This window comes from Maylandia zebra, linkage group LG8 (assembly GCF_041146795.1).
Source record: "Maylandia zebra isolate NMK-2024a linkage group LG8, Mzebra_GT3a, whole genome shotgun sequence".
NCBI lineage: Eukaryota > Metazoa > Chordata > Actinopteri > Cichliformes > Cichlidae > Maylandia > Maylandia zebra.
This window is the reverse complement of record NC_135174.1, coordinates 20,990,416-21,006,200: the sequence shown is the minus strand read 5'-3', so window position 1 is coordinate 21,006,200 and position 15,785 is coordinate 20,990,416. Positions and strand designations below refer to the sequence as shown.

At 38.8% G+C, this 15,785-nt stretch overlaps 1 protein-coding gene across 2 annotated transcripts in view; it reads right to left on the bottom strand.

Annotated features, from left to right (window-relative positions):
- The window catches only part of dock1 (dedicator of cytokinesis 1), a 208,748-nt gene that overhangs the window by 118,168 nt on the left and 74,795 nt on the right, over window positions 1-15,785 (bottom strand). For both annotated transcript variants that reach the window (XM_004561173.3, XM_004561174.3), the window contains exons 23-26: window positions 15,279-15,387; window positions 10,545-10,615; window positions 8,992-9,098; window positions 2,335-2,462 (exon numbers count right to left, since the gene is read on the bottom strand). In XM_004561173.3, coding sequence (XP_004561230.1) covers window positions 2,335-2,462; window positions 8,992-9,098; window positions 10,545-10,615; window positions 15,279-15,387 — 415 coding nt within the window. The remainder of the gene's footprint in view (window positions 1-2,334; window positions 2,463-8,991; window positions 9,099-10,544; window positions 10,616-15,278; window positions 15,388-15,785) is intronic.

Genomic DNA, 15,785 nt, shown 5'->3' with positions numbered 1-15,785 from the left:
AACACCATCCATCTGCCGTAGAAAGCTCTTTTCCTCAGTCTTACCCCTTCTTTTTTGTCTTCCACTTGCCCAGTTTACTCAAATATTTCAAGTTGTCAGCTAATAGCTCTTTGGGAATCACCTCCTTGGTGCAAAAATACAATTTTAGACCTGTCAAACTGTTATCATTGGTATTTTTCATAGACTGAACTAAAGAAATGTCAACAAATGATGTATTTTTGTGACAGGCTGCTAGCAACAAAGTGCCTAAAGATACCATTTAAAATTGGTCTTTGCCAAGTTGTCTCTCATGTCCAGACCCATCGTTTGGGTTAGGCGCCATTTTTACGCTTAGGTCAGTGTGAAGTGGCATAACAAAATTACAAATCGTTCTTTGAAAAGTAGCTATGCAGCAGGACTGGACTGAAAATGACTGATAAAACAACCAATGTCAAAAGTTCTTTTTTTCTTCTACACGAACATCTGGGTTCTTGGAAGTGAGAGGAAATGAGAGATGGCACAAGACTTTTGCACAGTACTTCAAAAAACAAGGAGTAGACCATGACTGAGATAGGAAATTTAAGAGCACTAATGATATTTGGTCAGTTTGGAAAAAACTGAGATTTCGGCTAAGTATTCTTCTTCCAGACTTCCAGAAACACAAAGAGATTGCCCTAACATGTGTTACGTGCAGTTATTACATGAATCCTTACTAAGATGTTATGACAATGCAGTTTTAAAATCTTGTTTTACTGTCACACCAAGTCATGGATTATTCCCCGACTTTGATCAGATCGCCTGGTTGTTGTTATTGCTGTCTGTACCTGGCGTGGGGGAGTTTTTCGAAGGAGGCTTATCTTTCCAACACCAGCCAAAACTTTCAATAATTTAGATTATCCAGTCTGCAGCTGAACAACTCACAAATACTGTATGCACACAGTGTTTGTGAGAATAAACTGGTTCAGCCTGGGTCTAGACCAGTGTCAACCAAGCAAATGCAGAGCATGAATGGACTGGGAAGTTTTGTTTAAACATCAAGCTATGTAAAAGAGGCCTATGCAGTTAGATACTTCTTGCTGACAAGGCATAAATTGTTTGATGAAATTTAAGTAGACAGACATATCTACAGAGGTTTTCGCTCTCTGTATTTTTGCGAGCATCTAAGTCTCTGAAAGCCTTGGTTGTGCTGATCAGCAGGACAGATACGACAGAGAGCAAGACAGTGAGAGGATTCAGCAATTTGTGAAACAGCAAGAGAGGGGTGTAAAAACCAGAGCAAGTGGGAGAGGTGGATAATCCCTAGCAGAGTGGAGTGTGAGAGGCTGAACGGTCGTGATCAATGACGAGAGTCTGAGAGGGCCTGAGGGAGGACATCAGGAGTCTGGACATGGAAGAGGATCAAACGCACTCGTAAAACAGTGTGTGTTTGTGAGCGTGTCTGCTATCATTTGAGCTTTTGAGGTAAGGGGCCGATACCCGTGTGTGTGAGACGCGGACTCAAGTTTAAAACTTTTAGAAAGAGTTTTGTGCTTAAAAAATGAGCCGATAGAAAGTGCGAAACTGTTTGATCGGCTTAGAAATAAAAATAAGTTGCATTTCTTACTTTTCTGAAATTAAATAATTAAATAAAAGTAATGATTTTAAGGATTTGTACTGTTCATTATAGTAATGACCTGGCTGTAAAGAAGCAAAAAAAGGTAAAGTAGCACTGAACAAAGAATAACTCACAGCTGTATGCATGTGGCAACTAGTCAAATTCCAGTTTACATCCATTTCTCCCTCTAGTCCCGAGTTACAGCATTTAATAACAGCCAGAAAGCGTTTTAGTCGATGTGTTATGATGGCCACAGGCAGTCATCTTTGACCAACAAATTCTAATCAGTTCATTCTTGAGACTAATTAAAACACAGTGATTCTGAGATATGGAGAACGGTGTGGACGTTTTATACTGATAATATGAAAAAGACTGTATACAATAACTGGCTAGGCTGATAATGAATAGTCCCTCTATTCCAAAGCACCACGGAGATAACTAGAACTCATTACAATGCTATTGGATAAAATTCAGTGTTGAATGGCCTCTAGCAACCCATAGAAATGAATTACTGAGCACAGCCACCTCTACATGTTAGTAAATTAATACTGTCGTAAAACGTGCTCCTTCCAGAGCATGCAGGGCAATAAAACGAACTGAGAACAGCATACTAATAAACACTTATTAAGTACAATAACCACAGTCAAAAGAGGTTTTTTTGTTTTTTTTTTAATGGAGGTATTCCTAGATTGCCTTATTACGCTACTGTTTATTCAAGAGGGAAATAAAAATATGTAAAGCTCCAGAGTTGAATTACTCACCACATCTTTTCTGTAAAGCACCTCCAGGATGTCACTAAGCAGCTGGCAGCAAGCCTTCAAGTCCTCCCGCTTCTCCAGGTGGAACTTCAGCTGGTCCGTCATCAGTGGCAGCAGGATCTCGCGGCAATCTGCAGGGACGCCGATAAATACACACATCCGTGATGACACTCAACACATGGAGCAGATGATAGATCGCACGAAGCGGTACAGCATATGTTATTGACACACTCGATGCAGAAACATGTAGCTTATTAATGACTTTCCCACATCTCCGAGGAGTAAATTAAAACAACATACATTTACTAATTAAACAACTGTGGGGGGAAAACTCCCAAAATCCCAAAGAATAGCTATGCTCCTATTTGACCTGTTGCACTTTTAATCCCTTTTATTGTTCTAAAAAAGAAAGCTGTACTTGTCGCAGGGTCACCCTGGTTTTTTTGTAGTTCAAATACATTTTTAGTTACTTGGAAACAGGAAGTACTTGACAGCAACACTATCAAAACAAAAGCCAGTTGCAGCCATAATCATTTTGCAAGACTAGTCAGCCATGAAACGTCTTATGTTATTAACGTCTTATTAAACCACCCCTTAGATTACAATAGTAAACCTAAAAATATGGATAAACTGGCTAAACTGGTCCATAAAAATTTAAACCAGAAAGATGTGCAGTCGTGAAAAAGTACTCCAATACTGCTTCCACAGGAATTAAGAAGGTAAGTAACAGTCATACAGTACTAATCAAATGCACTTGATTAGCTGTGTAACCACAGTTTGCTGGTCAGAAGCATTCAGGTGTGTGTTAGCACAATGTCTTGCAATCAGTCAGCCAAAAACTCTGCTGCCTTCCAAAGTCAAATGTGAGGCAATCTGTCTGACAGGTAAAACTTGGCCAAAATTGGTTCATGTAACAGAACAATAATGCAAAGCACAACAGAATGTCTGACTGGGCCATTGCAGCACAGTGATTCTTTTCTTTTTCCAAAGTGCTGACTTCAACCCCTGTGAAATGCTGTGGTGGGCCTGCAAAACTCAATGAACTCAAGCAACATTGCAAAGAACAATGGTCAAAAGTCCTAAACAATAATGTGAAAAAATTACACAGAAAACAGCTTCAATTCTGCGGCAACTCTTGTGAACTGTGGACGGAAGGTTGACAGACACATCTCAATGGCATAAGCCCATCTGACCGATGGCTGGGTGAGCTAATGAAAGAGGCATTGAATGATGGTGTCAGTGTAAATCTTTGGAGTTTTGAAAAGATAACATATGAGGACTTTCACTTAACAGGCAAAGTTTTATGTGAGTAGAAAGTTATTTTCTGCTTGTTTGCACTAATTTAATAGTAACACAGCAATTAAGAGGAGCTGAAAACCATAACTTTCTCTTTTAACTTTTTTTTCTTAACTAATTTTGTTGTCAATTTGGACACAGAGTACAGAAGTGATGAGCTGACATCCATTGTACTGCTGGAAGGTAAACCCGAGGCAGTCTGCTGCAGATTTATCACATTTTTAATTGAACCTCATTGGTTTCATTGCGAGTTTGTGTACGGATGTGTGGGGATCACATTTAAAGTCAAGGGACAAACACTGGAGTTATCCTGGTAGTAATTAAAAGAATCAGGGCCAATTAATCAATTCGTAAAGTAAATATTTAACAGACTTATGAAGTAGAAAGCAATCCTACTGTAGCTGTCTGTCTGCTACAACATATAGCAAGTAGAAATGTAAACTGGTAATCCCTATGAGACAGTACTGAAAAAAGACATATTTTCTACAATGAGTACACTAAGTGAAATTGTCCCCAGTGCGGTTGTAGAATCAGGCAACAATTGTGTTCTTCAAATAAAAATCTTTATGACTTCAAGATGGAGAGATGCTGCTGCTCTAAATGGCCACCAAGCAATGGATTTTATTTCAGAATCAATACAATCTCTTTGCTTCACAGATAACTTTAATAAGACATTAAGCTGGAAGAAAATAAACTTGTTACTTTGCTGCACATCAAAACACACATAAAAGTTTCCATCAATGCTGCACGCAACCTAATGAATAGCATGAACTACTGTGACCTCTTTATGAATAATACCCACAGAAAGTGAACAATCTTTAGCATTTTCTGACCTCCTTTACTAAATGTAGTGCGTGTCTAATTGGGTAGTATGTGATGATTTCATGAAGCCAAACAACAAAATTTCTGTCAATACAGCACGACAAAGCCACCTTTGACAGAAGCGAGCGTGTCTTCACAAGCGGTTTGTTTTTGGTAATACTGAAATTAGCTGTAAGCCACAGACCCACACAGAAAGCATAATGATGCTGTTTTTTTAATTAACGGGTAATGAATGCACTATGCATAACTAGCAGTGTAACAAATAAATCCTCCTGGAGAATCAAAAATGTCATTTTTAATTTTACAGGGTCTGATTAGTGCATCAATTACAACCTTATTCCCTGCTAGCAATCTAAGAGATCTCATGTAGCTGCTGGACTGAATGGCTGATGGACTTTGAATGGCTTTTAATGATTCTAATGTAAAAAATAATTAAGCTGGAGCTCCTCTTTGATAATAGTATTTAAACTAAATAGTGCTCCAAATACAGGAAAAGAAGTGATGCACTGATGCAATTCATTTAGATGCAGTTTAGTAGTATAATACTTTCCAAAAGTCTTGAGTCACCCTTCATCTCTTTATAATTTTCCTGGAAAATAGGAATTAGGTGAAGCAATTTATTGAAATGAACTCTCTTGCAATTTCCTTAAGTAGTCTTCAGGAGTTTTTTTTTCCAACTTGTTCTTTGGAGTTTGGCTCACTTTTGTTCTGTACTCTGCAAAGATTTATTCAGGTATGCATTTACTGCTTTGGCAATATGTTTGGGATAATTAACACACTGAAAAATAAAGGCACTGCCAATGAGACGGTGTCCAGATGTTACTGTGTTATAGATCAAAATCTGATGGTTCTTTTCTGCATTTATAATTTTGTGAATTGAAGCTCCCCATGCCCAAACCATGACAGAGCCTCCACCGTGCTTTCCATATGACTATAGGCTATTGTTCTGTCTCTCTTCTGCACTCCTCTGTACACACTAACAACAATTTGAACCAGAAATGTGACACGCATCACTCCATCGGACCTGTTAACAATGATTTCTTCTTAAAAATGGCTGCTCGACATCCACCCTACCACTGAGACCATTTCTGATGAGGCCTCAGTGAGCAGCACATTAGATTAGGTTCTGTTTTTAATGCTTGAATGACAGTAGCCTAACAACAACAACCAAACACATTGCTCTAAGGAGGGAAATCTACATGGAATACACTGAAAAAAACAAAACTATTTCCAAAGAAAAACTTCTAAAAAAAAAAATGCAAGAAAATCTGGCTCCTTGGAAACAAAACATAAAGAAATGAGGGAAGTTTCGAGACTTTTGCACAGTCCTGCATCTCATTTATAACATGCCAAGACATATCACATATCAAGACATATCCATTGTTTGGCACAAAAGATTGTGATTAAAGGTTGAGCTGGCAGCTCTTATGGTATTCTGCTCTATTCACATAAAGCTTTTAGTTTTATAAACCTCAAAGAAAATGTATGGTGAAACTGACAATGGTGCCTAGAGGGAAAGGATTTTGGTGCTTCAGCCACCTGATACGATTTTAAATATATCTATTGTCTAGATTTTTGTGTGTATCTGCTTAAAAACTTTAAGTGCTTTAAGTGGACTGAGTGGATTATATCAAGCTAGGCCATGAGTGTTTTCCTCAAACTTCCAGCACAGATTTTAGACGCTACAGTAATTTCCCCCTTTAACACAGAGCAAGAGAGCAGCTGACATATTTGTTCTCTTACAATGAGCCAATTTCAAAGCGATTTATGCACCCATCTCACATGCTCCTTTTACATCGTCAGCACTGAAGGTGAAACAACATTTTGCCTCCAAAACTTACAAAAAAAAAAAAGAATAAACGAATGAAAAACTTTCTAAATTAATGCAGTTTTCATTCGAAGCAAAGATTTGTATACCCATACCAATTCCATTTCACACAGAGAATTTCAGACATATATATAAAACCCTTGGAGAAAGAGATGTCCTCTTTATTCTCTAAAGTTGTCATTTTGAACTGAATTAAGCCCACTGGGGGCTAAAATAAACTAATTTAAGACACGCTTTTCAGCAAAAATAGTTAATATGTTAATGCCTGTGCAGCCTGCAGGAAATAAAGTATTTTCATGCGTGAACGCATTCAGATTGCACTGATAGAAAATGTTAAGAAAGGTAAGATGCATCTCACTGAGCCTTGATTTACTCCAAGCATTCCAGTACGTTTCATTTTGGGTTTAGTTGGCAAGAGAACCTTTTATGGACCACCTGGGAATAGGCACTTATTACAGCTTACTACACCACCTTAAAAACTGTCTGGCTAATTCGACTGCTTGTCGCATACTGATGGAAAGGACACATTTTCCTGGCAACTAAGCCCTCTCTGTGAGTGCTTTTGCACAGCTTGAAACCAGCTAGCATCTCAGAGCCTACTACAGATGTTCAAAGCACCAGTGCAGGAACTGCTGTCAGAATCGAGCAGCACACATGCTTTTAAAGCAGCGGGATGATCCTTATCTACATTATAGCAACAACTCTTCCCGCTGATCAGCAGTCCATTCGCAAACATCGGGGGGGGGCTTGGCTGTCCATGATTATACCAACAGATCAATAGTAATGACCAGAGGACCATGCACTGAGCACTGGCCTTCAATAGTTACTTACCGACACAGAGACAATTTTATGTTTGTAAAGTATATAAGGAGCAGATCATTAAGCTGAAAGCAGTGACATTTACACTGCATTATGCTCAATATCAGACATTAATGACTAGGAAAAAACACAACAACTTCCTGCTACATCCCACACAAAGTGTCCCCCTCATCATCTTTTCCTGTACGGCCATGCTGAATTGAACAGCGGCAGACAAGCGCACATAGACTTCTGCACTATAAGTGTGTAAAAGCAGCAACCTACAGAGATGGAAAAGGTAAAGAAACACATAGTTGCAGATACTCAAATTGCTGCTTGACGCCGTCTCCAAAAATGAGTCAGTCTTTATAGGCTGCAATGTCAAAATACCCAACTTTACAACAGATATAAGCATCTTTATACCCTGGAACAGCCAAGGTCTTGTGGGTTTTTTGTTGTTTTTATAACTCATCTCTTAAATGTTATTAAGCCGCCAGCTGTCCCCTGAGCTTCAGTCACCAAAACGCCACTAAACCTCCTGTGGTGCCTTTTATTTTAGCATTTGAATGCTTTTATCTGAGTAGTAGCTCAGCAGCTCATTGTTTTGATCAGTGAAATGCTGTATTTCATTTGTATTTTTCTTAGTATTAATTAGCAATTAATTATCTACACAATCTACAGATGTAGCTTACTATCAAAACTTGCTACCCCCTCCTGAAAATATGATCACTTCTGGCTTCAAAATACCAACAAGATAGTAGTAGGAAAGCATTGTGTACTAACATGCACGATCTGATATCCTCGTGTTGGTGTTGTTCCCAGATCATCATACTAAATGTTGCTCCAGGATCAACATTGCAAGTGACCAATCAGAATGTTGTGACGTCATACTTTTGCGACTTCGGGAAAAACCGGCGTAAAACAAAAAACTGTACTTAAGCTGCGAGAAACCGCCTCTGTCCGCCGATCAACGGACCCTAACCCTAACCGTAACCCTTTAATAAACAGTAAGCAGAATTGATATTGTCCTTGCAACACTGGAATTTCATAAATGCACGAATGGCTTGGCGCGCAAAAGAATAACGTCACAACAATGTGATTGGTCACTTGCAATGTTGAACCTGGAACAACATTTTCATGATGGTCTGGGAACAACACCAACACGAGGATATCAGATCATCCGTACTAACATAGTGGCTAAATTAATCTAATGATTGGTGGCTAACTATTTTTCACTTCCTGTGGTCGCTCTCTGCCAACTAAATTCAATTACTACTGCTTTATTGAGACAGGGATTTTATCTTTAGTTGAAATCACAGGTCAGTATGTGAGAATGTTTGTCTCTAAATCAAGACCAAGCCAAAAATAACCCCAGAACGCACGGTGCCTCTAGCAAAACTCTTGGCTCTGGAGCATCTCTATGGTTGAGCCTCGTCTCTGGGATGCCACAGGCTAGCCTGTCTGGAGATAAGCATGTTTCTAATTAGCCACCTCTACACTGTGCCCTTCACATGTGACATTACTACAAAATGACCAAAATAAACAATAGTATGGTGCTCAAGGGTATCATTAAAGTTTTGGTGTAAATACATGACTGTGTCGTAGGGAAAGGACAAAGACAGGAAACAAGACTGAAAACTGATTAAACAATAAAACAGAAATAAGGCCATGACACTCTATGAAGATGGGAACCCTGAACATCAGTTCCAGTCACATCTAGGTGACTCAAGCTTAACTTGTTGCAGAAAACAAGAACAATTTCTACTCTACTCCACTCTACCAGAGACCCTTTACTGTGAGCCCACACAAGGCTGCCTTGGGGAGGCAGGTGGTGTGTGTGATTGCCTAAATTACCGAACCATGAGTGAATTTACTGAGGAACTATGGGTACAGTTTTTGTATGTGCGCGCTCTCACCGTGATGATTGAAGAGATCGCTGTGTACGATGTCAATCAGGCAGTCCAGCTTCTGTTTTACCAGGCGACCCACAGGGACTTTAAGGATGAACTCTGTAAACAGCTTGCTATGGAGACACAAAGAGGACAATATAAATTAAAAAACAAAACAAAAAACAGTCCAACTGATTAAGCTCGTCTATTTGTTTTCTCTAGCTTGGCTTGTAGCTGTTAAACGGCATGTAATGTTGCATTAACTAGGTTTTTATTTCTTTTTCTGGGGCATTGAACACAGTAAACAAGATTTAGATAACTGAGTTTCTTGGGTGAGTTTGGATACAGGAACTTTCTTATTTGGGTACGGCACTTCTGTTTTGCTGAAACATTTTCTACTTTGTTTAAAGGTTTCATTATATCATGCGGTATTGCATATAACTATTTTTCTTAAACATACTGAACAAAAGCAAATCCTAGAAATGCTTTGAAGCTTTCAGCGCCACAGAATAGCTTCATCAGTGGATTTTAGTGAAATGGATGACGACGTTACTTAAAAAGCTAATCACAGTATGCCCGCATATGTTCTGCGACGCGTCTAATAAGTCTAAAGACGTGGGTGCATGTAGACCTTTGAGTTTGTTCCTATGACTCACATTGCCATTATTCTGAATGTCTTCTGATATTTAAGACGCTTGAATGCAAATGAACTCTACTGAACTAAAAATTTATAAAGTCATTAGTATAACCTAACTGCATTGCAAAAAAAAAACAAAAAAAAAAACACACAAATGAAAAAAGAAAATGAAAAGATACATAAATCATAAAAAGGTTTTCCTTACAAATAACACATTTATTAATCAAAATCCACATTTGAGCACAGATACAAAACATGCATAATGTTTTTCCCCCATAAATGAAGAAGCTTAATGCTCATTATGCTGGCAAGCTATGCCTCAAGGAGGGGAGGCAAGGTTTTGGAAGTGGATGAAATAAAATGTTCTGTTTGGTCAAACATGAACATGAATTAATTATTTAATCCATGAGCATGTTTGTATTTTATATAAAACAGTATTAAGCTACAGCTGGCGACATGCGCAGTAGACAACGTAAACTTAAATAGACATTTGAGTGGAGAGTTTCCAAGGCAACCTGAACTTCTTTAAGCAGCAACCATCAGAGCACAGCTAGTGAATGTTGAGTTTTTGAATAAAAGCAACTTAAGGTGGAGAGGCAGATAAAATAAATAAACTGTGCTTTTGAAAAAGCACAATATTCCAATAGCCTGTCTTAACATAATCTGCACATGAAATTTTAACAAAGCAATCGAACTGAAGCAAATGACTCTTTTTGTTTCTTTGCAAAAGGCAACGGATTTAAGCATTTTTCTGCTCTGCTCTAGTACTCTGTATGATCCTTTATTACAGAACTCCCACATAGAAATCTTGAAGTTCACAGAGAACTGTGTGATCTGTTTAATGGCATGTTCACTTGTATTAATGTTTAAGTCTCTTAGATAGCTGTTGGTGTCACTTTAATGACATTAAAGCTTAGGAATATGTAACAAAACATGAAATTACCTTAGTTCCTTGGGATCAAAGACCAGCTTGACATCATTGACGATAGTGGGAATGTATTTCAGTGCAGCACCCTTTACGAGAGGAACAAAAAGAAAAAATATGACAAAATCATTTCACATCTTAATGCATATAGCATGCCCTCAGTGAGCCACTAGAGGAGTCAATAAACAAGAGTTTTAATGTGTCATTATTTAATATTTGCAACAACCTACCAATACCAATTGAAATCGCTTTCTCTCTCATGAATGCGCACACACATGTGCACATTTTCTGCCATATACATTACAGAGATTGGAGGTTAGAAATTAATTAGACAATTGACTGATAAACAGTTTCATGGACGAGCGAGGATGGATGTTTCTGATTTATCTAAGGGATTTAGAGTTGACTTAGTAACACAACCTTCAATATACGACTAGAAGAAATGGAGAAGAAAATGGAAGAGGTTAAAAATCCTAAATAAACCTGACAGAGAAGTTGCAGGAACTTTAGGAATAGCCAAATCAAAACTCTGGTACAGTGTTAAAAAGAGGACTAGGTGATGGCCATGGGTTCTAGACCTCAGGCAGTCATATTGAAATACATTGGATTTGAGCTTCTGAAAATGGAGAAGTATAAAAATGGCTATGATCAATCAATTTTCAATTTTGACTGTTGACCTTAAATCCAGTGTGGTGGCATAACATTTTAAAATGGCATCATTGCCCAAAAACATATGGACTTAGCCATAACCATGTTTTACTTTATGGTATATTAACAAAAATAGGATCTAAATTTGTCCATCAATAGTGTCAGTAAGTCATCAAGCACATGCATGCAAAGGCTAGTAACATAACTGCTATGCTTAGCCAAAACAACAACTTCTTCTCTAACTGACTGCTGCTAAACTTCAGCCAGGGTGGGTTGTGTCTTTATACTGCATTGGTGCATTTCAGCCATTGTCTCTCATTGCAATGGGGTTACAGGTGTAGCACATTGGATATTACAATCCATTGGGTTTTTTCTAAACTGTTCATGGTTTATTCCTGAAAACATGTGGAGGAATAATTAGCAATATTAAAATGAGGTTGGCAAGAGAGCAAATACTGACTTTAGTAAATGATTTCTAAATATTGGATTTTGTTAAGGACACATTTTTGAACAGCAGAGACTAACTGCAAAGTAGGATTCAGAATGATTTTTTTCAGGGATATAATCATGACTTCCAAACAAACTCCTGCTGTCATCTTAATACGATCTCATCTTATTAAGTATTCTATATTTCACATTCACCTCTCTCTGCAGGGAGAAAGAATTAGGCAGATTTCAGTGGTGTTTGACTTTGATTCAGTTGGCAATTCAGCCTCTATTCTAATAAAAAGTCATCTGCATCTGTTAATGCTTTGTGCATGTGCATGTGTGTGAGAGTAAGAAACAGAAAGAGAGAGAATGTGTGTGTATTTATTAGATTTTCAGCTGCATGTGTGCTGGTCTGTCCAGATGTTCATCAGTACTCCAATTTTTTTTTCCAGAGAGGCATAATGGGACTACTAATTAGCTTCCACCTGTCACAGTGCTTTCACAGGGGTGGATTTGGGAAGAAACCAGGGTTCCTCGGTTTCATGGCCGTTCCTCAAGATCAGTTTTTAATTTACTGACAGTAAAGCTAATATCTCACCCAATTACACAGCAACTGACTCCTAATTGACTCCTGAGCTCCTCATATGGTTGAGTGTGCACATGGATATACTGTAGGTGTGCCAAGGTGCATGTACCCTGTGATTATGTTATCTCTAAAAGCATAGCCGTGGGTGCGCACAAGTGTGCACGAGTCTGTGTGCGGGTCTTTTAGAGTATCTACACAAATAAACAAACATCCTTATGTATCTGTTTCTAATCTGGGGTCGCCGAGTTTGAGGTCAGAAGCAAGTAAATATGGGGGAAAAAAGAGTGTTTAAAGGTAGAAGGAGAAAGAGAGTGAAATAAATACCTTAAGGAGCAGCTAAAGAGCAGAAGGCCAGAGAAGACCCAAGCATCAGGACAGTCAAGGTCAGAGTGAAATATAGGAAAAGGAAAAACACAAACACACACAAAAAAGGTATAGACAAACAACAGAAATTAACAAACACACTTAAAAGTACAGATGCAAGAAAAGCCAAGTTGTATATCTCAATAACTTCATTGTGTAATACACCCTAAACCTTCTTCCACGAGTTAAGAGTTCTTCTATAGTTCGTGCAATATATACATTTATCCTTTTTATTATCTTTTCATAATTGATTCCAATAATTACTTTCAAGACAAGTCAGATAATGTTCTGAAGATGGAAACTTAAGCCAAACATTGCTGCATGTTTCGAATTCCTAGGAATTTGGAATAAATACAATCTCGGTTATGATTATGAGTCTAAAATCAGGAAATATCTGACCAACCAAAAGGAAAAAACACAACGTTTTTATTGACATGTTGCTGAGAACCCCCCACCAAAAAAACAAACAAAACAAACAAACAAAAAAGCAGCAGTCTATAAATGAACTGCTGTATGAGGCCACAGCTAGCATGCAGTTAGTCATCGTAGCTTAGACAGGAAACAGGTGGATAACAGATAGTGTGACTAAAGATAGTACCTCTAAAACGCATTAACAATATCCTGTTTATTTAATCTTTTCAGAAGGTTACAACTGTGAACTTGTGACTCTCCAGTGGATTATGTCATGAATTATATCTTAGTGGGAACCAAAAATAGTCAAGCAAATAACCCATTTAATACCTCGACTGTTTCTGCTTTGAAACGTGCCTGTATTATGCCCGTGTACAGTCTTGTGATTTTATTTAGGAAATCTGAAATGTAGAATGGCTTTAAAGCTTTAATTATTAAAAATAAATACAGTTTTAGTTATGTGTTTCTTTTTGATCTCTGACCTCTTTTCGATCTCTGACCTCTTTTCAAACTCGGTCTGACATCCTCTGTTTCAATCCTGAAAAGCCAGCTCAGCTAAAACCTGAATTATTGGTGTGATAAAACAAGTAAATGGACGGCTACAGAGTGCTTTTCACACACACATTCATACAAGCATTTTTGTCTATTTGAAAGCGCTTTATTTTTCTGACTCTGCATCAATTTCAAAATCCTAGGTGACTTCCTTCTCGACGTATCGCATTCACAAGAGTTTTGGAAAACTTTAACCTTGACCTTGAAAGTCCAGGCCACTGAGATTTGAACCTGTTGGAGATTTTGAAGCTCCTACGTTGCTTCGTTCTCGAGTTATTGCATTCACAAACTTGGGTGTCCACGTCACCTGCTCACGACAATACCCCATCAGGCTGAGGGGTACACTGCAATCACAAGCTGATATATCCACATGTGGCTCAGTAACATGAATGGCCCACAAGCGCTGGTATTGGCCCCCAACAACATTTGGGAATGCTCTTAAAGGTGATGGTGGATCTGGGCATCCCTGAGCTCCTGGATAGCCTGTGGCACTGGCAATGTCCATGGCATTAACGCCTTTGTCATCAAGGGGCTGCATGTGCATTCTGATCACACGATTCTGAACTACATAAGGTCTGACAGTGTGGCAGCAACACACCTGCTGATTTTGGTGTTCTCTGACAAATGGCAGTTGAGCTGCATTGGTGCTGGACCCACTAAAAGATGCAGATGAGTCTAGCAGTCTGTTCAGAAACATGCACATGACCAGACTGCAGGATGTCAATTTGTAGGGCCCTGGCAGTGAACCTTCTGCTCCTGCTTCCAAAAAAAGAGCAGATACCGGTCCTGCTGCTGGATTAAGGCCCTTCTACAGCTCTGCCCAGCTCTCCTCTTGTAACAGCCTGTTTCCTTGTATCACCTCTACTGTCTTGTGACTGTCCTGGGAGAGACAGCAAACCTTTTTGCAACAGCACGCATGGATGTGCCATTCTGGAGGAGGTGGCCTACATTTGCAACCTGTGTGGGCTGCAGGTACTATCTCATACTATCAACAATGACAAAGAAAAAGCAAAACTAGAGAAAACCAGTCAGGAAGGACAAAGAGATAGCAATGGTCTATGGTGAGACCGTGTAGCTATTTGGACCAAAACAACTGAAATGAATTCACAATGGTTTATTCTTTCTATCTGGACAGACTGACATCCCTGAAGTGCGTGTTTTCATTCACCTTTGTTTGACAGCACAGTGATGATTGGATATGGAAAGCAGAGAAAGTGAGTCAGGGAAGACGAGCTGCAAAGGTTAGACTTGAACCCAGGCTGCTGCATCAGCTTTGCAGGCACCAGTGAGCTAAACTGGCACCACTGATATCTCTAAAGTTTAATTGACTTTGAATTATACTATGCTGAATCAATACTTCCTTAATTCCTCTGTATCGTCCCATTTTCTCACAGCATATCAACAAGTCATTAATTACTATAACTACTACTTTAAGTGGCTAGATTATCTTTCTCAGATTCTCAGCTCTAACAAGTTCACATAAAAAGAAAAATCTGCACAGAGACACGTGAAAAAGACGTGGAAAACAAACACAGTGCACAGAACACAGTAAGCAGCAATGATCTGAAGGAATGTTAGCATTAATATCTAATAAACTGCTGTCATAGTTTAAATCTAACAAGGCACATTAATCTCCAATTACAGAATCTGTCATCCCAAGATAATCACATCAGATTTATTTACTATTCACAGTGCAGCAGATGATTCTTGGCAGTGAGGTTGAGCAACAGTATGCAGTTGGACTTGAGTGGTAATCAGCCTACCTTCACCATGCCAGTGTTCTCTGAATTACTGTTCATCATATCATTAAAGGATGTGAAAAGGTTCCTCAAGGACTCCATGAAGTCAGCCTCTCCTTTGTTCTCATAGAGCCTGGGAGGAGATGAAGTAGAGAATTACACTGGCAGATGATCACAAGGCTGTTGTGCGTTTCATCCCTGTGTAAACAGCCCCACCTGCACTGGAAATGACAAGGGTTTGATGCTTCCCTGTTAAATCATTAAAAGCAGCCAGCAGAAAGGCCCTGTTTTATCAATGCAAATATTCCTGGATCAGAACCAGAGACATCACTCTTGCTGCCAGCCAGATTAGCATTTAAAACAACATGACAAGACCCCGAAGCACCTGCCTGCTGTCATGCGGAAACAAAAATCAGAAAAATTAATGATCTATGCTAATGACTTTCCCAGAACACTATACAAGGAACAGAAAGCAAATGTCAAGCAAATATTAGGGTTCAGTGGCTTTACTTTCTCATATTTTCTCCAACT